General features: G+C 46.8%; 1 protein-coding gene across 1 annotated transcript; it reads right to left on the minus strand.

The window, feature by feature from the left end:
* Positions 1-336: 336 nt before the first annotated feature.
* On the minus strand, positions 337-17,860 carry LOC116957005 (uncharacterized). The gene is made up of 6 exons (XM_032978912.2): positions 17,644-17,860; positions 9,012-9,072; positions 5,007-5,150; positions 4,152-4,274; positions 3,744-3,815; positions 337-2,235 (listed from the first exon to the last, which is right to left on the minus strand). Exons 2-6 carry the CDS (start codon positions 9,060-9,062, stop codon positions 1,483-1,485), a joined length of 1,143 nt encoding a protein of 380 aa, XP_032834803.2. The 5' UTR covers positions 9,063-9,072; positions 17,644-17,860; the 3' UTR covers positions 337-1,482.
* Between the last annotated feature and the right edge of the window lie 5,264 nt (positions 17,861-23,124).

Below are 23,124 nucleotides of genomic sequence, written 5' to 3' on the forward strand. Positions count from 1 at the left end.
TTTTGGCAGATTCACGATGGAGCCACCATCCTTTCCATCACAAATACTACCGGCGCGACGGAAGGGGAGCCCGTGTCGCCTGGAAAACACTCTAAATGCGAGCGCCTATGAAGGCTGGCACTGTGCACACGAGGGGGTGAGTGGCCAGCACCACGCCCGGCCGCCTTTGTCTCCCTAGTGCCGATGTTTTTGCACTGGACCAGGCACTAATTTTGAGGCCCGGTCGACACAGGGGAGGCCCATGGCCGTTTCAGATCGTCGCGATCACTGGCGTTGGTGGCCGGGTTCGTAGTGCGGTGCGTTTACCGCTCTACCGCCATCACCAAAACCATTTGCCGTAATCATCGTCGTCGTCACCACGGTCACCACCGCGCGGAGTGTACGAGGTGACGCCGCATTCTGCCAGCAGTGTTTATTTTTGTACAATCGGCAAAAAAATCGCGATCTAATAAAAACAAAAACTCCACCCTGAACGCTGCTCCACCTCTGTGTTGTCCACCTCCAATGTCGTCACTCAGCCACCGAGTGCTCAGAGAGTCTCTATGCGAGTCTGTGGGTCTCTATGAGCGTCTATGGGTCTCTGTGAGTCTGTATGTCTCTTGATTCTGTAAGTCTCTCTGAGTATGTTTCTCTGAGACCATATGGGTCTCTTGAGTCTGAGAGTCTGTAGGTCAGATTATATGGGTTTCTAAGCGAGTTAATGGGTCTCTGAGAGTCTGTGTCTCTATGGGTCTCTCTGCGACTTGGTCTCTGTGAGTCTATGGGTCTCTGCGAGTATGTAGGTCTCTCTGATTATATCGGAGTCTGGGTCTCTGGGTATGTCTGCGACTCTGTGGGTCTCTATGTCAGTCTGGGTCTCTTGATAGTTTTAGGGGGTCAGGGTTGGATGTAGGGGGTCAGGGTGTTTAGCATCAGGAACTCAACCAATACAATTCCTTGCCATCACCACACGTGCACAGAGATACAGACAAAGACCCCCCCCCCCTAATAGACACTTGGCGCAAGTTCTGTTAGCGAGCAACTATGAAGGCACACGAGGGGTTGGAGGGACTACACCACGCCCGGCCGCCTTTGTCTCCTCAGTGGTGAATGTTTACACACCACACCCAGTACTCATTTGAGACTGAGTCGACTTAGGGGAGACCCATGATCAGTTCAGATAATCGCTATCACTGGTGTTGGTGGTCGCGAGCAGGAATCGAACTTGGGCCGCTGGTCACGCAGCGCTAACCCGCGGCACGATCTATTCGCACGGACGCAACAGCAACAACAACCGCCGTTGGCCACTAGGCGGCGGTGATTGTCACCACGGCACCTGTGCCATGCCATGTGCACTTTTAAGGCCACGTGAATTGTCGAAGGCCCGCTGGCAACTTGCTGTGTTCCGACGGACGTATGCACGCGCATAAAAGGTAACCCCCCCCCCCCCAGGTAGCCCACACAGGCTGTTGGGGGGGGGGGGGGGGAGGGTAAGTGCCATTCTTAGGGTGCGCAAATTTCATAAATGGCTCCAGAACCTGTCCCTTGACCCCCCTTGTCGTCGCGACCCCCGTGGGGTTGTGGAGGAAAGAGCGCGCTCTTCGGACGCCTGGGCCCAGCAGCCGAGGGGCCTTGATTCGGGATTTTGCAACCCGGAGACCCAGGTCCTTGGCCCTCGCGAGATGGACCTCCAAAGCCTGCAGCTTCTGCGCCCGGACCTCGCGACGGAGGCGGATGAGAACCTGGGGATCTGTGACCTTGAGCTGCAGGAGATGGATCCCTCAATCCTGGAGGACCCCCATGTTGCGGTGGAAGTCGGAGTTCCGGCGCTCCCGATCCCAGAGGTCTGGAAGCCGAATCTGCGACCTGTCGAAGCCCGTGGCCTGGAGCCCTCGCCGGCGGAGGGGGCTGGGACTTCGAGGCCGCGGGTCCCAGAGGTTGATCAGCCTCAGGCTTGGGTGGACGTTGCGGCGGCTGCGGCTGCGGCTGCGGCTGCAATCCTGTGCTGTGGTCGTGTTGCTTGACTCGGGGTGCTGCCACCGGTTGGAAGCCCTGGGGGGAGGATGAGGAGGTTGCAGGCCTCACGCCCTGAACTTCACGATTTGGGAGGACGGCCGTGGTGCCGTGCACGGTGGCACCGCCCGGCCTGTACGGGAGGATGTCGTCGTAGTTGTTGTCATCCTCGTTCACCTGCCGCTGGTCTGGGTTCTCATAGTCCTCGTCTGATGGGTCCATGTAGTAATTCGTTGGCGAAACCTGAAGAGGGGAGGTGAAGCGGGTGGAGGTGGAGGGGGTGAGAAAGAAATGTTGAGGATCGATGTCGCCATACGTTCAAGGGTGTTTGGCAGTGCAGTAAAACCTTGGGTTGCGAAGCACAATTCGTTCCGGAAACGTGTTTGCAATCCAAAGCACACACGTACATCAAAGCACAACGTGCATCAGTTGTGATCACGTGACGCTCGGCAGTACAAAAGCGTGTTACACGTACTGCTGCCGCTCGTATTGCTAAGACCCTCGCTCGTTTATCAAATTAATATTTATTGTAAAATGTTTTTGCTCGTCTTGCACAAGCACTCGCAAGACCAAGTTACTCGCGATCCACAAGGTTTTACTGTAAATAGCTGAGTGGGCCTTACCTGGTAAAATAAAAAATAATTCGTTTATCTTAGTTTCATGTCAGGAGGAGGAGGAGGAGCCTGTTAGAGGCTACGTGGGGGAGCTTTGTCCGTGGCTTTAGTGTGTGGGGCTCTCTCACTGTAAAACCGTGTTTATTTTGAATGTAACATCACCTCCACTCAAGGGGGGGGGGGGGTATCAAAACATTGCAACGCTAAAATAAAATCCAAAGACAATAAAATTACGTTTTTTTATTTAAAGCTTTCGTGACTGCAGGGATTCATATTCTTGGTTCTTTCGGTAAAGTCACCACCACGTAGAAGGGAAACAATAAAATAAAAAAAATCTAAAACAATAAAATTCTCACGACGTTTCGACTGCGACACAAGCAATCATCATCAGGTGTGAAAACCACAGCAATAATTTTTTTTAAAAAGTGGCGTTTTTATTTTTAACGTTAGCACCACGGAGAGCGATTTGACAATTTGTTCAGATGGACGAGTCCATCTATGTTCGGAAAAGAGGAGGGGGGAGACGAAAAATAATGTATGCGGCGTGAAAGCCATTATTTTTCGTCTCCCCCTCCTCTTTTCCGAACATAGATGGACTCGTCCATCTAAAAGATTGTCAAATCGCTCTCCGTGGTGCTAACGTTTAAAAAAAACCCGCCACTTTTTCCAAACTTTCTTGCTGTGGTTTTCACACCTGATGACGATTGCTTCCTGCGTCGCAGCCGAAACGTCGCGAGAATGTTATTGCTTTAGATTTTTTATTATTATTTCATTGCTTCCCTTCTACGTGGTGGTGCCTTTACCGAAAGAACCCAGGAATAATAAAATTACGTTTAAGCAAAAGCCAATGGGGGAATCGCGCGTGTTCCGCGCTCCCTCCAAAAAACAAACACACTGATACCCGTAGCGTGCCGGATCACAACCGGCGAGGCATTCCAGATCCTTTTGGGCAACACTTGAGAAGGCGTGAGCCGACCCCCCGCCCGCCCCGCCAGCATCGAGCGCAAGCGCCGAGGCTGGGGGACAGGAGGTCCTGCTCTGCAGAGCGGAGTGGATAGACCCCCGGTCGCATGACAGATCAGCCGGGGGACCTCGCAGGTACATCGCTCCAAGAACACGCAGGGCTTGATAGACCACCTGGGAAGTGCTGCTCTGTGTCTTTACGACGTATCTGACGGATTCGCGGGTCGCCTGCCGTTCTTCCTCCTCCTGTAGGAAGCGGGGGGGGGGAGCAATGGTAAGGTACAGCAAGTAGGATACAGCCCGGCAGGCTGGCCAGCTCATTGCCAGGCTGGGGTGGTGGAGACGGTGGTGGTGATGGTGGTGGTGGATAGTTGAGTTTGTGGCCGACTGCGTGATTGGTAATGCATGCAATGTGTGTTGAACTTCCTCGGCACCGCAACGTACATACACGCAGTTCTAAAGAAATTCGTCTTCACTCGAGATGTGAAAGTGAATCGCTCCAGTGGCTTTTTTTTTAATTGTCGGAAGGAAGAGCGTTCCAGACGGCCGGGTGAGTAGGCGGGTGAGTGTCGGGACTCTCACGGGAGGTGGCTTGGAGGTTGTGCGTGCACGCCGACCACGCAGGAGAAGATAGCAGAGCACGGAGCTCACGGCCAGCAGTGGCAGCCCCAATCCAAGGCCCAGACCCAGGCCCAGCGACAGCAACTGGAGGCCACACAGACTTAGCACTGAGACCCACAAACTCAACACTGCACCGTAGACTCAACATTGAGACCCATAGACTCAACACTGCCCATGGATTCTACACCGCCTATATACTCAACACTGTACCATAGACTCAACACTGTGTGTACCATAGACTCAACACTGTGTGTACCATAGACTCAACACTGCCCATGGATTCTACACCGCCTATATACTCAACACTGTACCATAGACTCAACACTGTGTGTACCATAGACTCAACACTGCCCATGGATTCTACACCGCCTATATACTCAACACTGCCACCCATAGATTCAACCCTGCCCGTAGACTCAACACTGTGTGTACCATAGACTGAACACTGTGTGTACCATAGACTCAACACTGAGACCCATGGACTCAACACTGCCCATAGATTAAACACTGCCACCCATAGATTCAACCCTGCCCGTAGACTCAACACTGTGTGTACCATCGACTCAACACTGAAACCCATGGACTCAACACTGCCCATAGATTCAACACTGCCACCAATAGATTCAACACTGCCCGTAGACTCAACACTGTGTGTACCATAGACTCAACACTGTGTGTACCATACACTCAACACTGTGTGTACCATAGACTCAACACTGAGATCCACAGACTCAAAACTGCCCATATATTCAACACTGCCACCCATAGACTCAACACTGAGAGCCATACACTCAACACTACACCCAGAGCACTCACCGATGCACAGCTGTTGCTGCTGTTGGCAGTGGGTGTGTAAGCGGTTGGGGTATGCGAATCTGTGGGGGCAGAGGTCCAATTGGTGGAGTTGGCCGTGTACCAGGACGGAGAGAAGGTGGAGGCGCCTCCAGGGCAGATGTTGGCCTGTGGGGAGAGAAATTGATGCACTCACCCATTCACTAACACACTCAATCACTAACTCACCCACCCACTCACATGCTCACCCACTCATTCACACACTCACCCACTCAATCACTAACTCACCCACCCACTCACATGCTCACCCACTCACTCACCCACTCACACACTCAATCACTAACTCACCCACCCACTCACACACTCAATCACTAACTCACCCACCCACTCACATGCTCACCCACTCAATCACCCACTCACACACTCAATAACTAACTCACCTAATCACCTATTCACTCACACACTCACACACTCAATCACTAAGCACCTAACCCACTCACATGCTCACCCACTCACTCGCCCACTCACTCACACACTCACCCACTCAATCACTAACTTACCCACTCACCCATTCACTCACACTCACACACTCAATCACTAACTCACCCAAATACACACTCACCCACTCAATCACTAACTCACCCACCCACTCACATGCTCACCTACTCAATCACCCACTCACTCACACACTCACTCACCCACTCACTCACCCACTCACTTACACACTCACAGACTCAATCACTAACTCACCCACCCACTCACACACTCACCCACTCAATCACTAACTCACCCACCCACTCACATGCTCACCTACTCACTCACCCACTCACTCACACACTCACTCACCCACTCACTCACCCACTCACTCACACACTCACCCACTCAATCACTAACTCACACACCCACGCACATGCTCACCTACTCAATCACCCACTCAATCACACACTCACCCACTCAATCACTAACTCACCCACCCACTCATATGCTCACCTACTCACCCACTCACTCACACACTCACTAACTCACCCACCGAATCACATGCTCACCCACTCAATCGCCCACTCACACACTCACACACTCAATCACTAACTCACCCATCCACTCACATGCTCACATACTCAATCACCCACTCACTCACCCACTCACTCACACACTCACCCACTCAATCACTAACTCACCCACCCACTCACATGCTCACCCACTCAATCACCCACTCAATCACCCACTCACACACTCAATCACTAACTCACTCACCCACTCACATGCTCACCTACTCACTCACCCAGTCACTCACACACTCACTCACCCACTCACTCACTCACCCACTCACTCACACACTCACCCAATCAATCACTAACTCACCCACTCACATGCTCACCTATTCAATCAACCACTCACTCACACACTCACCCACTCAATCACTAACTCACCCATCCACTCACATGCTCACCTACTGAATCAACCACTCACTCATCCACTCACTCACACACTCACCAACTCAATCACTAACTCACCCACCCACTCACATGCTCACCCACTCAATTACCCACTCACTCACACACTCACAGACTCAATCACTAATTCACCCACCCACTCACATGCTCACCCACTCAATCACTAACTCACCTACCCACTCACATGCTCACCCATTCTCTCACCCACTCACTCACACACTCACCAACTCAATCACTAACTCACCTACCCACTCACACACTCACAGACTCAATCACTAACTCACCCACGCAATTACTAACTCACTCAGCCACTCAATCACTGTCTCACCCACCAAATCACCCACTCACAAACTCACCCACTCAATAACTGACACCCACCCACTCACTCACGCAACTTCCCCACCAATGTAGTCGCACACATACCCATTCTCTCACCCACTCCACCACCCACTCACTCACACACCTACCCATACACCCACCCACGCACGGACCCACTGACTCACTCACCAATTATCTCACTCACTCACCTACTCACATACTCACATACTCACCCACTCACCCACTCAGCTACTCACCCACTCACTCACCTACTCACTCACCTACTCACTCACCCATTCACTCACATACTCACCCACTCACCCACTCAGCTACTCACCCACTCACTCACCTACTCACTCACCTACTCACTCAAATATTCGCCTTCTCACTCATCTACTCACTCACCTACTCACCTATTCAGTCACCAACTAACCTACTCACTCACCTACATATTCACTCACCCACTTATACACTCACTCACATATTCACTTCCTCACTCACTAACATACTCACCTACTCACCCACCCTATTACCTACTCACGCACCCACTCATTCACCTACTTACTCCCTTACCTACTCACTCACCCACTCACCTAATCACACACTCACCCATTCACTCACCGACACACTCACCGACTCACCCACTCACCTAATCACTCACCTACTCACCTACACACTCACCCACATATACACACTCACCTCCTCACTCACCTCCTCACTCACCCACTTGCTCACCTACTCACTCACCCACTCACTCCCCTACTCACTCACCCACTCACCCACTCACTCACGTACTCACTCACCCACCCACTCACCCACTCAATCACTAACTCACCAACCCACTCACATGCTCACCCACTCAATCACCCACTCACTCACCCACTCACCCACTCAATCACTAACTCACCTACCCACTCACACACTCACAGACTCAATCACTAACTCACCCACGCAATTACTAACTCACTCAGCCACTCAATCACTGTCTCACCCACCAAATCACCCACTCACAAACTCACCCACTCAATAACTGACACCCACCCACTCACGCAACTTTCCCACTTATGCAGTCGCACACATACCCATTCTCTCACCCACTCCACCACCCACTCACTCACACACCTACCCATACACCCACCCACGCACGCTCTCACTGACTCACTCACAAATTATCTCACCCACTCATCCACTCACCTACTCACTCACCCACCCAATCACCTACTCACTCACATACTCACCTCCTCACTTATCCACTCACTAACCTGCTCATCTATTCAGTCACCCACTCACCTACTCACTCACCCACTTATACACTCACTCACATACTCACTTCCTCACTCACTAATATACTTACCCACTCTATTACCTACTCACGCACCCACCCACTCCCCTACTCCCTTACCTACTCACTCACCCACTCACCTAATCACTCACCCATTCACTCACCTACTCACTCACCTAATCACTCACCTACTCACCTACTCACTCACCTACTCACTCACCCACTTACCTAATCACTCACCTACTCACCTACACACTCACCCACATATACATTCACTCACTCGCATACTCACCTCCTCACTCACCCACTCAGCTACTCACTCACCTACTCACCTACACACTCACCTACATACTCACTCACCCACATATACACTCACTCACTCACATACTCACTCACCTCTCACTCACCCACTCACTCACCTCCTCACTCAACCACCTACCTACTCACTAAACTACTCACTCACCACTTACCTACTCACTTACTCATCGACTCACCCACTCATCTACTCACTCACCTACTAATTTACTTACCCACCCATTCAAGCACTCACCTACTCACTCACCTACTCACTTACCTACTCACTTACCTACTCACTCATTCATCGACTCACCCATTCATCTACTCACTCACTCACTCACCTACTAACTCACTACTCACTCACCCACCCATTCACGCACTCACCCACTCACTCACCTATTCACTCACCACAAATCCCAACTTCCCAACCAAGCCAGGAAACCTTCAATGTCGGAGTGGTGGGTGCAGTGGCCACAACGTTAACATTCATTTATATCAATTGGATGAGGGACGGAGAGACAATCACACACCCACCCACCCACTCACCCACACACTCACCCACACACTCACTCACTCACCCACTCACTCACCCACTCACTTACCCACTCACTCACGCACTCACTCACCCACTCACCCATCCACCCACCCACATACGCATTTATCCTGTCACATCATTACCAATGTGTTGATCATCACCACCACTACCACCATCATCTTCATCTTCACCATTGTCAGAGCTCTGGTGGTGATGAACAACATCATCATCATCACTATCATCATTAACATCATAAACATCAACATTATCATCTATATCATCATCATCAACATCATCATCATCACTGTCATCATTAACATCATAAACATCATCATCAACATCCATATCTATATCATCAACATCATCATTATCACTATCATCATTAACATCATAAACATCATCATCATCAACACCATCATCTATATCATCATCAACATCATCAGAACCAGATAAAGTCCACTACTGCTATGCAATATTCCTAGACCTGTCAAAGCCTTTGATACTGTTAACCATGATATTCTACCTTCGGGACTTGGTCAAATTAAACGTTCATATGATACAATAAACTGGTTTGAGAGTTACTTATCAGGCCATTCTCAAAAGGTACAGAGTTTTGGCATTGCGATGCTTATCTCGGGCAAATCTCTATACGAAGTAAAAAAAAATCTGCCACACGATTTCTACTTAATGCAATGTCAAATGTCATCGCGACCATCGCTCCTGAATCAATGGGGGCAACTGAATCCCAAAAATAAACTCCAAGATCGTGCTCCTTCAAAGCAAAATCCGGTTTCATTGCCTCTCCCCTATTACAGATATCATACACCACATTCTTGAACAAACGGAGTGCTTCTAATGCTTGGGTTTTACTGATTCAAATCTTACATTCCAACCCCATGTTGATCAGATCTCAAATGAAATGAAATAAAAAATAGGGTTTCTATACAGAAACAAATACAATTTTCCCATTAGATTGCACCTGCAAATTGTGGAAGCCATCATTCTACCACGATTTGACTACCGTGACGCTGCTTACAGATCAGCTGCGAATGAATTACTAAACAGACTAGACCCACTTTGATCATTGTGATCTTCGATTTCCACTGGATGTAGCATACAGGACCCACTAATGTGACCTCTACTTAAAATCCAATCTCATATCACTTGATGGAACAAGAATTCTACATTGGGCCCTGTTAATCCATAAAATCCTTCTCGGCAAATCTGAGCTTTAAACTTAGCTAATTCATTAACCCCATTGTCAAACCGAAGACGTCCATATAATTGCCCTTTGATTATCCCTAGAACAAGAATTGGAATATGTGACAAAGCCAGTTGTAAGTAAGCTTTAGCGGCCAATATTATTGTTCATAATAAAGATTTTTTGGGGGGGGGGGGTTAGATCACGTTAAAAAGTCAATGCCAGTACCAACGTTTTAGAACAACCTAGTTACCTCCCTAAACATCGTAAATATTCTAGATCAGAATCAGAATCAGAAAGGGTTTTATTCGCCATGAAAGTTCACACCGACACGGAATTTACTTTGGCAGGATGGTGCATACATTCAACATATAGGAATCTAAAATCTTAAATAAGTTTTTAACAAGTCTTACTATAATAAAAAGGGTTAAAAGTCTAACTAACACCAAGGGGCTGAAGTATATAAAATTGAATAAATATCGAATGTAAAATAGCTTTAAGATATAATTTAAAAATAAAAAATACAAATAGGTTAACATAGTTAATATCGGCAAGGTGTCATTATGTAGAAGCTTTCGTGACTGCAAGGATTCATACTCTTTGAATTTTTTCGGTAAAGTCACGAAATAAACAACTACATTTACACACAAAAAAACCAAAGAGTATGAATCGTAAATATTCCTTAAACAATTTTAATCCCCGAAACGGAGGATCAGTGCGCGATACAGCAGACACAGTTGCACATGTGATTTGGAATCTTGAACCTCGACCCCTGTTGTAGTCGATCGTTAAAGAATCAAAGTGCAATGCATTCCATCGAGGGACTGTTGTGCGTTGTTTGTCTTTGGTGTGGTCTGGCGCTGCTGTTGCTCTTTTACTGCAGTGCCGCAAGCTTGCACTTGGGGTACGGCAAGTTTGCAGGAAGGCATTTACTCGTGCAATTTGTATTTCCATCTTTTATCAATAGCCGTGGAGGGCTTTAGCGATTAATATCCATGCGAAATGTTTTTTTTTCCCCATTACATTTCGTAAATACATATTTTCTTATAACTGTTAAGAACATCCACATCAAACAGGCAGCTTCACTCGCCAGTTTTCGTTCCTCCCTTAAGACTCATCTAAAATAGCATATCGTCGTCCTTGAAACCTTAACCATTATTTCCCTTCCTAACCGCGCTAGCCCTCCCTTTCCCTATCATCACCCTTCCTTGTCAAACCTTCCTCTCCCCAACAAAAAAAATCCTATCCGTTTCCCCCGTCAGCCAATAACAAATATACATTTTTTTTTTATTCTTGTAAAGCGCTCTGATAAAAGTGCAATATAAAATCCTAGATAAGATAAGATGAAGAACAACAATAACAACCAGCAGCTGCATCAGGGCGATTATCCAGAATGGTGAATGAGGCTTTCCGTTTCGGTCTAAAATAAAATGTACAGTAGACCCTCAATTATCCGCGCAAATGACGGGGAGGATGGCCGTGGATAATTCAAATATCGCGGATCTCTTAAGACGAAAACTGGCAATCGACCGGTCGATGAAGCGCATGCTAAGTGGTAATAACACTTTCTTGCTCCCGCCCTGCAGAAGACTCGGCCCACTGAGTGGATGATAGAAGCAGAGCCACGCCAAATCAACATCAATCAAACTCCACCCCACTGTTGTAAAGATATTGCAACTACTGTGCTGTAGAGGCGATCACGTGGATTTCGGATTAGCTGTAGCAACACATCTGTTCGCTTTAAGCACCACGTGACTTCGAATACACATTTCCAAGAATAACAACGAGTATCAATGTTTTTAGCTTATTAATTTGGGCTGAAGGGAAGATCCACGAGTTATTAATTCATGTCAAAATCTCAGGTGCGTGGTTAATCCTTAAATCGGATAAACCGCACGCGGATAATCGAGAGTTTCCTGTATTTGTCTCGATTTAGTTATTATCTCGCTACTCGATACCTATCGCTCAACATTGCTCTTCTCATATCGTTCTTTGTATCACGTTTGTTGATGTAACTAACCCCCCCCCCCCCCGTCCCTATAGGACATCTGTGGAAGTCAAGAGTTTCATAGCTCATCGGATTTCCTCCTCCAGGATGAACAACGATTCTGATTTAAACTAAAGTATTTACACTTTTTTTGTTTATTTCACCGGGCACCGCCTCTCTGAGCTATGTAACCACTTTTTCAGAGGCGACCTGGATATCACAAATGATAGCTGCCCAAATAAATTGGCATATCACGTGGGCATCTTTAGCAGCCGGAAGACCTGGGACACAAATCCAAACGACCATGGGGAGAGAGAGACACACCTCAAACTACAACTATACAGCAGGTGTCAGGGTCGGGATCGAACCCACCACTTTCTGTATACCAAGCAAGGTAGTTAACATCTCACAACCACGCAGCGCCCAAAAGAGTGGGATTCAAGCCCGGGCCGCTGGTTTGCAAAGGGCTACAAATGTTACCACTGTGCCAAACAAGTGCTGTGCTTGATTTAGTGGTAGGGGTAGGGTAAGGGTTAGATTATGGATAGGGTAGGGGTAGCATAGGGGTATAGGTATGGAAGGGGTAAGGCTAGGAGTAGAATAGAAGTCGAGAATGAATAGGATAGAGCAAGGCCGTAGCCATGGAGTCAACATTGGGGGGGAACCAAATCTTTCAGGGTGTCTGGGGGTCCCAACCCAGAAAAAAAAATCTAAATTTGAAAACTAATTTCCTGCCTAAAATCTAAAAAAAATTCACTAACACGTGGGATGAACTTTTTTTTTTACAATAATGTCTAATAGTAGTATTGTATTACATTGCTCTGTTTTTACTTTTCGACAATTTCTTGCTTCATTGTATGTAATGGCAGAGATTAGGGATTAATAAAGTACAACCATAAGCACAATCATATAAACATAAATCTATGCATTGATTTATATGAAGACGAGTCCAGATATTGTGGCCAGGGTTTAGCAAATTGTTATTTTTATTTACATAGCATAGCAATCACATTTTTTATACCAAAATATTGGGGGGGGGGCATTTGAGCATATTTGAATTTTGGGGGGGATATGTCCCCCCCAATATATATTATAATTACGGCCTTGGGATAGAGGTAGGTTATGGATAGAAATGGAGTAGAATAGGGGCATGGACGTATGTACGTTGAACTTTCACACCGTACGTAGCCAACCGTGCTAAGAGGAGGTGCGGGTAGGGGAGAGGTAGGGTAGGGATAGGGTAGGGTTAGGGCTAGGGTTAGTGTTTGGCGTAGGGCAGAGTTCGAGTGTTATTTGTGCCGGGTCCATTTACAGCTGTAATCCTGAGTTAAATATTAACCAGATGGGGTTTGACCACGAAATGTCATATACGCCTGTCCTCCTGGACTCTGGCATACGGCTTATTTCGGATCATCTTGTTGCGTATGTGTGTATGTATGCTTTAAGCGGTAGTGTAGCGGTCCGTGCGCTCCGCTACGAACCCGGTGACCCGAGTTCGATTACCACTCATGGCCACCAACACCAGTGATAGCCATTCTCTGAATCGGTCCTGGGCCTCCCCTAGGTCTACGCAGCCAAACAATGAGTACCTGGTGCAGCGTTGTGCAGTAAACATCGCCACTGGGGAGACAAAGGCGGTCGGTGCGCGGTTTTAGCCACCCAGCCCCTCGTGTGCCACAGTACCGGCCTTCATAGGTGCTATTCACTAACAGCACTTTACACACTGCACCAGGTACTCATTTGAGGCTGAGTCGACCCGGGGGAGGCCCAGGACCGGTTCAGGTAATACTGATGGTGGCCGTGACCGGGAATCGAACTCGGATATGGGGTTGTAGTATGTAGTACAGTGCGTCGCTACCCACTGCACGACCGCTCCCCCAGAATAAGAATCAGAATATTTATTTATACTGCGAGGAATCTGATGAGTTACAAAGCTGTTTTTTTCACAGATGTAACGTTCTTATCACGGGATAAGAAACACTACAACAACACACACAACAAACAAACACTATAGTAGTTAAAAGTACAAGAAAGGTAATCAAATCACCCAAACACCTACACATACAACGAATCCATCCCCATCCTACCAAGCAAAGCCCAATGAGGTATGAACTTATTTTTCACAAGCGACCTGGCCACAAAAGATAACTCAACTAAGTGGCTTATCATGTGAAAATTTATAGCAGCAAACTAATCTATATAATCTTAACCACACACTCCAAGGTCACGTGAAGGGTCGAAGGCTTGCTTAAAGGAGATCACTGGACAGACCCAGCAGGTGCCATGGGTCGACTGTCTGAGACGACTGGCAGATGCACCAACTGTGCCTAACTTGGTGTGTATCAGCCGCCCAGCGCACCGCTCGTTGTTGTGAGCATCGCTCCTCTGTCCTCCATTGTTGTTGGAGGTCGACTGCTTCCAACTGCCCAGTAGTGTCCTTCACGAGCCTCCTCCAAAGAGGCCGATCTTAACACTGCTGGTACCAGTGATTTGCAAGTTCACTCTGCTCTATATTATCCTGTACCACATCACTCCATCTCTTCTCCAGCCCATGCCACGCACATTTAGCCCCTTCTATCTGGCCAAACAGAAACTAATTGGGCATGTGGTGGCTGGGCATGCTGGTTACATGACCCAGCCAATGCAGCCTTGACTGTCGGAGGAGCTCACAGATGGTAGTGTCCAGATCTTTCGAGGATTTGCGAGCTCTTCACACAATCCAGCCTGCAGGTTAAACCCAGGATGGATCGCAGGCAGTCCAGCCTAAATGTTTCTAACTGGCGCAGATCTTCACCCTTTACAGGGTTCCACGTTTTACAAGCTTACCGAAGGGAGGGCATGACTGTGACTAGAGGCCGACCGAAACTGAATTTCTGGTTTCGGCCAAAACCTGAAACCAGACCGAAAGTTAAATATTGACTTTCGACCGAAACAGAAACAGAAAGGTATATAACCGAAGTTACCGAACACAAGATTTATGAAATTTCATGATGCAATGCTACTTTAATTAAAAATAAATCTAGAACTAATCATTCAGAGCCTGCAGTAAGAGTCGCTAAATATAAAATCTTTAAGTGTTACTTACTTAGCACTTATATCCAAACAAACGAATATTGTAGTTAAGAATCAACAGTTTTTTCCGCATTCTCGACCAGCAGGTTGCTGCGCCTTGCTTTGATCAGAATCGACTTTAGTGAAGTAATCCCACACCGCATGTTTCGACATTCTTCACGGTGACTAACTGCTCGGTTTATTAACTTTAATTTTTTACTTCACTCTGACTCGTAATTTCGTTATCACTAATTCGCTACGGAACTATTAACTCACTGAATATCAATATTGTCAGACCTCTAATCTCGGTATCAACACGCGTGTAGACTCGAGCGAACGCAACACATAAAAGCCAAGGCGGGCAGGCGGCTGGGAACAGACAACGGAGGCACTTTGTTGTCGCCCGTCAAAGAGATTCCACCCACGGATGCAGATGCAGGCTGCAGTCTGTTGCCATTAGCAGACCATCGTTGGGGCTGTAACCTCGCTCCCAAGCTGCTGCTGCTGACGTGTGTGTGTGTGTTTGTAGCCTATCGCATAGGATTGCCTAGTGCCGACTGACCGGCCGATAGGCAGAGAGATAGACGTAGCACTAGGCGTTATATTCTTCAAATAGATCTTCGGTTGACGACCGAAAGTCAATATCAGTTTCGGCCGAAACCGAAACCAGACCGAAAGTTAAAAATTTACTTTCTGCCGAAACCGAATCTATGCCGAAAGTGGCCATTTGCCAACTTTCGGCGCCGAAACCAAAACCGAATTTCGGTCGGCCTCTAACTGTGACCTTGACAACCGGAAGCTTCCTGTGGAGTAACAGGCCAGGTGGCTTCCACACATCATTACAACAGCTGATGATAAAATAAGGCCGTTCGACCGATTCAGAGTGAGACCTGTTGAATCTGAGCGGATCATAAGCACACTGCCAACGTACATAAGCCTCTCCACTCTCTTCAGAAGTGCCACATCAATCTCAGAAACTAATATTAAACGATGAAAACATAAGGAAAGGCTTTAACCTTTCTGGCAATAAAACAGAAGGTATAAAGATGTTCAAACACCAAATATAAACCTATTGCACGGCATCATCAAGTCTCCATTAACCACCCATACTTGTGGTAACACATATACACAAATATGCTCTGATATTATATTGTTTGCATTTGAAATTGATCGGCCTACACCAGGACAGCCTTCTTTATGGGTAATCTAAACTACCTTGATTTGATGCTTTCGTGACTGCAGGAATCCATGTTCTTTGGTTCTTTCGGTAAAGTCACGTAGATATATTTTATACAATCTAAACTATATTTTGATTTAAAGCTTTCGTGACTGCAGGGATTCATATTCTTGGTTCTTTCGGTAAAGTCACGTAGAATGAGAATAAAATAATAAATTGATAAAATAAAATAACACAATAATATTCTCACAACGTTTCGGCCACAACACAAGCGGCCTTCATCAGGTGAAGGGACGAGACTGTCTGGAGGACAGCGCTGGAGTGAAAAAGCCACGCTCAGATCGCGACCTTTAAGCTGTGTGAGAAGAAAAAAAGCGCCTTGACAAAGGAATTAGCATAGAATTTAGCATTGAAATGGCTGAGTGATTAGCTTGTGACTGGTCACAGAAATGGCTATGTTAAAGTTAAAACATACACATCCGCAGTGGCACCCCTTGACAAAGGAATTAGCATAGAATTTAGCATTGAAATAGCTAAGTTAAAGCATACACATCCGCAGAGGCACCCCTTGACAAAGGAATTAGCATAGAATTTAGCATTGAAATAGCTGAGTGATTAGCTTGTAACTGGTCACAGAAATAGCTATGTTAAAGTCAGAGCATATACATTCACAAAGGCACCTAGTACAAATTCAACAGGAGAATTTAGCATTGAAATAACTAGGCGAATTTAGCATTGTCCTCCAGACAGTCTCGTCCCTTCACCTGATGAAGGCCGCTTGTGTTGTGGCCAAAACGTCGTGAGAATATTATTGTGTTCTTTTATTTTATCAATTTATTATTTTATTATCATTCTACGTGACTTTACCGAAAGAACCAGAGAAGATGAAGCCTTGCAGTCACGAAAGCTTTAAATCGAAATTTAAAACAAAATTCTCACGACGTTCCGACTGCAACATCATCAGGTGTGATAATGATTGCTTGTGTTGCAGTCGACACGTCGTGAGAATTGTATTGTTTTATATTTTTATTATTTTATTGTTTGCCTTCTACGTGACTTTACCGAAAGAACCAAGAATATGAATCTAATCTATGTTTTATTTTCCCAGGTAAGGCCCACTGAGCTAAAAATCTCCTTTTCAGAAGGGACCTGACCACAAATTACAGCTCAACGAAGTGGCTCATCATATGTACATGCACAGCAGCCAAACACACTAAAAACGCATGTTTCAAAATGTGGAAGGAAAAACCAGAGGACTCGGAGAGTCACGCAGATCCCCCGCACCTGCCCACCATCATAAAGGTCCTTAATTATTCTGGGCAGAGAGTCAAACACACTCACACACTTTCACTCGGGTACCTGTAGCGTCGCAGCCTTTAGATGCCAGAACTGTTTGCAAAGCTCCTATTAAGGGGCAGGTGGATTCTACTAAAATGCCATCACTCTGTTTCCCTCATTATCCCCCTGTCTCCATCTGCCCTCTCTTCCTCGTCCGTCTCACTGACACTAATCTCTGCACTTTACACCTCTCCCCCCTCTCCCTCCCCCTCTCCGCTCTTTCTCCCACTCTTCCTTCTCTCTCCCCCCCCCTCTCATTTCTCTCTCCCCCTCTCCCCTACCTCTCTCCCCCACCTCCTATACCTCTCTTCTCTCTCTCGTCTCACTGGCTCTAATCTATCCACTTTGCACCTTCCCTTTTTAATTAGCCAGCCGGAGATAGACCAACTCCTCACATAAGCAACAGCGTTGGCTGGGCATGCAGGCTACATCACCCAGATCATGAGGGAAGAATTACCTCATCAGAACTCTACACCATAGAGCTCGATGTATTTCCGACCGTCATTACCTAGCCAGTGAACTGGAACACGTACACCAAGCCCTCAAGATGAATGGATATTCTGACCACACAATCCGTAAAGCTATCACCCCAACCGTTGGGAAAGAACCATCTGAGGACCCAATCAAAACCATCACCTTGCCATACATAGCAGGGGTCACTAAAAAGATTTCCAAAATCACGAGCAAACAGAAGATCCAGGTTCGATTGTTGCTTCTGTTGAATAAAACACGTCAAGTTGGCACAGTTGGGGGCACAGGTGGTGCATCGGCCAGTCATCTGAGTCAGTCGACCCATGGTACCTGGGTCTGCCCCGTGACCTCCTGCCAGCAGGCGTTCGACACTTCCCGTGGCTTTAACGTGCACCAAGCCTGGCACAAGTGCTATGGTGGCGTCACCACCATTTAGTGGCGAATGGCGGTTGTTGTTGTATAGTAGTGTAGTGTTCAATCGTATAGTGTATATAGTGTAGTGTATAGTAGTGTAGTCTATACGTAGTAATCTAGTGTAGTGTATAGTAGAGTGGTGCATACCGACGTGAGGCTGTAACAGTTCGAGACCTTTGGTGTGCAAAGCAAATTTTGAGTGAGGCTGCGTGAGGGTTCTACCATGAGCCTTCAGTGCAAGGCGAGAGTAGTGAGGCGAGAAATGGTTATGTCAACCATTCGTTTATCTATACGATGTCATGCCCCTTTCCTCTTGCTATAGCTTCTCTGCCCTTTGGCACCTTAAAAACAACAACAATAATACATTTTGATTGAAAGCTTTCGTGACTGCAGGGATTCATATTCATGGTTCTTTCGGTAAAGTCACCACGTAGAAGGGAAACAATAAAAGGATAAAAATATAAAACAATGAAATTCTCACGACGTTTCTTTGCAGTATCTGCGTGGATTTGTTTCAGATCGCCGTTGAATGAATGATTGGGGCCAGTCGTTGATGATATGTTGCACGGTCTGAGATGTCACATTCACCTCCAACAGTCACACACTGGACATCTCGTTAATTTTATATTCACGGAGAAAGTGTCCCACATCTCCCTTGGAGTGTTCCGGATCCGATTCAAGGAGGACCCCAGGATCTTTCTCGGGAGGTCAGATCCTGCTTGGAGGATTGTGGGGGGGGGGGGGGGGGGGGGTTGCTGATGATGGATGTCTACAGCAGATTGGTATTTTGCCACAGGCTTCCCTCCATCGTTTTTCGGTGGCCTTGTCGTCGTCATGGGGGATCTTTGAATATTTCCAGAAAGGTTTTCTAGATTTGAGCCACCTGTGCAGTGGTGGTGGCATGGAGATGTCTTGTTTATTGGGAGGTTTGGATTTCTGATGGCCGAGCAGAACCCCCCCCCCCCACGCACGCAGCATCATCGCGGCAGAGCTGCAGAGGACTAGCAATGTTTGCGAGCCATGGCAGCGGTGTTGCTCTTTGGCTTCCCTGAGGTTGCATCCGGCTGTGTACAGGAGGAGAATGTACGTGTTGAGGAGCAGTGAGTGACGTCATGTCACGCTTGCCTCCGGTACGGTGACGGGATGTCCTCCTGGGGTATTTAAGGGGGGGGGGGGGCCCGTGACGTAAACGGGGTCGTCTTGGAAGTCCGAGAAAGGTGAATGCGGTGATTGCGACCCAGGGTAGGGGAATCTAACACGGGACCAAGAGTGGCTCTGTTCCCGACTGACCAGAGTTGGATCATCCCTCGGCCAGTCAGGGAGAAGAGCCCGGATAGTTAGGGGGGTGTTCGGGATTCCCAGTACCCTTCCCTGGGGGGGGGGGGGGAATAGAATAGCCAGGAGTGTGGGCGGGAGCAGTACCAGTTTAGGCGTAAGCCTCCAAATAAACCTTGGCATCAGCCCTTCTGAAGATCTATCTCCGCGTCATACTTTGCACCAGAACATAAGTATGGAACTATGCTAAAGTGCCCCATTGCCAAAATTACACTCGAGTGTCTATACCTCGCCGGAACTGTGCATGGACAATTCGCTTTTACGATATAGCAGTAGGCATCGTTAAAAAAAAAAACGCCACAAAGCTATAAAACACTAAATAGCATGACATTTTAACCAACATTTATAATGGTCATATTTCCAGAGAAAGAGTGTACTCGGAAGGTAAACTGTCTGAACTATTTCTGAGGCAGGAATGTCCGGAGGAGTTTTGCAATAAATTAGCAGAGCAAAACAACAATTGATATACCACTGATGGTAAATTTCACAGCATTGTGAGGAAGCCAATGCGGTGACCACTCAAGCATCGGAGATCTGTAAGTTGCAGGGTGGGTGTCAGGTTCCCCTGCTGAATCTTGGAACGCACAAGCGGCTCAGCATTAATATAAAAAGGCATAGAAGCGCCAGTGTTTTTAAAGACATTGTACTCACCGCAGAGAACTGTAGAAACATGACCGCTGCACTCTACGGTAGCTGGCACCAAAATGTGCCACACTTTCTCCCGCATGGCCTTGTGGGAGCCTTAGTATATATGTTGCACACTCGAAATGAAGGACGTGGGCAGGTGCTCCAAATCGAGGGCAAACACATTTATTGTGGTTAAGATGTAACAGCACGTGGTGTCACACACAGCAATTCTTGAACCGAGTCGCCATTAACCACGTGACTGGTGTACAAGTGCGGTTAATCAATTACAGTTTTCTTAAACCCAATTCTACTACTAATAAACCATCTTTGTCTTTGACAGTAACCTTTGCATTTCACTGTTCGAATATTACTTTAATCCTAAGCTGTATGTCTATTGATACCATCGACTTATATTGGTATCTTACACCCATTACCTGTACTGTATGTGTACAGTATACGTACTGTACGTGTCACCATTGTAACACTTACGACTATGCATGTGTTCTATTCTCAATAGCATTGCAAGTAGTCATACTCTGGATGCATGGGCATGGTTATAGACTAAAAAGTACTAGGGTTAGAGAATTACAATCACGGTATGTAATTTCAGTGCATCATCCTTTACAATGCACAGTGCTAAAACCTTTCCAATTTGAAAATATCACAAACGAACAATTCAAAGCCAAGGTTAAAGTCTAGAACAAGTCTAGAACATTTCTATAACGATCAAAAACCAACCTTCGGGTCCTTTACCTGTAAGATGCAACAGCACGTGGTGTCGTCACACACAGCAATTATTGAACCAAGTCGTCATTAACCACGTGACTGGTATCCAAGTGCGGTTATTGAATAACCCTGCCAGCCACCTACAGGCCCAACTCAGTCATCACATGCTGCTGTACACACGTGCATTGATGCACTGCACAGCACATCATGACTTTGACAGAACCACACTTTACTCCCTTGCTGCACAAGGAATTCATTTAAAGAGTGGTCCATTCCGAATGTGTCACATCTGTAAAGTTATTTTATTTCAGTTTTTATTTCAATTCCGGGTACGTCATCAGAATGGAATCGAAATAACAGTTTACAATATTCACGTACATCATCGGACTGGAAAAGGTGTTACAACAAATAAATGTACACCAATTCGAGGAATAGGGGTAGCCAAACTGAAAGAGACACAAGAACAGGGCCCAAGTTTGGAAGATCTGTGGAGAAGAATCTGCCATTGATCAAAAAGTGCACAAGGGAAAAAAAATAATTGCGGAGAAGGGTTTGCTATTTGATGATTTCAGTCTCCAAAAAATTGAGCGTGGGAGAAAAATTCAAGCATTTGATTCCGTCTCAGACCATGCGGAAGCAGCTGGCACGTGACTCATTGAAGGGAAGATGTCTGAAAATTAAGCGGACGCTAAGCGAAGCACCATCTCAATTTTATTGGCCAGGTACGATTGGGGATGTGCGCAGATATTACCAATCCTGTGACGTTAGGGAAGGGGAGGACACTGAAGGTGCCATGAGACCAATGCCAATTCTAGGCGTACCTTTTAAAAGCGTTGCAGTAGATTTAATTGGTCCATTACCAGTCTTTACAAGGGGGTATAGGTACGTCAGCACCTGTACTATTATTTACATGGGGGTAGATATACATCTGTGCATCTGTACCCGTGCTCCCTAGTAGATGATGGTCAATGGACCAATTAAATCGACTGCAACTCTTTGAAAAGGTATGACTAGACTATGGCACGTGATATGCTGAGACAGCACCACTCAAAACCATTGAAATGATAGAAGCTACGGAGGCACTTGTGTGAACGTTCTCACGAGCTGGCATACCAAGGGAGGTGCCGAGCGACAGAGGAACACAATTCGTGTCTGAGCTCACGAAGGAAGGAGGGCGACTGTTGCCAGTACGGAGATTGCTGAGGACGACAGATAATCCGAAGTGCAATGGATTGATGGGACGTTTCAATGGAACATAAAAAAAAACCCAGAGAGTGGGATAGCTTCATAACACTAACTTGCTATTTTCATACGGAGACGTGCCACAAGAGAGAGTTTAGAATGTTTACCATTTGAGTTACTGCTTGGCACGACTGTAAGAAGACCCATGGCAGTATTGAAGCAATTACCGACCTCGATAAAAATCACGAGTACGTCAGTTTAACACGCAATAGGCTATCGCGACCAATACTATCTATGATAGAGTATTTTTGGCCAAGATTACATGGATATACATGTGTCGTTGAATCCGCCAACACCCGACACAGACAATTAGTAAAAGGTTAATCACGTAAACAAAAAGTGCCAATTAGTGACTAGTTCAACACGCCGGTGTATTGGAGAGTCAACACACGACAACATTTACAATCCGCCTGTTTGAGGCTGGTTGCAATTACCGACGAAACGTCACGCTCCTTGAATGTTGTGGGTTTACTCTCCAACAGACAAATCGGTTAGTGGTGAATTAGTCACAAATTGGCCACGTGTTTTTTTTACGTCACAAACCTTTTACTAAGCGGCTGTGTCGCGTGCACGCCGGGTTTAACGACACAACAATTACATTTTTCCCTCCACGTGGAGAATCAACAAAACATGCGTTTGGAGTATGCGGGCTGCTCTCAATCTATACATTTTTAGCCGCCAATTCGT

The sequence above is a fragment of the Petromyzon marinus genome, chromosome 68 (genome assembly GCF_048934315.1).
Source record: "Petromyzon marinus isolate PM22_M1 ecotype Great Lakes invasive population chromosome 68, UKy_Petmar_22M1.pri1.0, whole genome shotgun sequence".
Classification (NCBI taxonomy): Eukaryota; Metazoa; Chordata; class Hyperoartia; order Petromyzontiformes; family Petromyzontidae; genus Petromyzon; species Petromyzon marinus.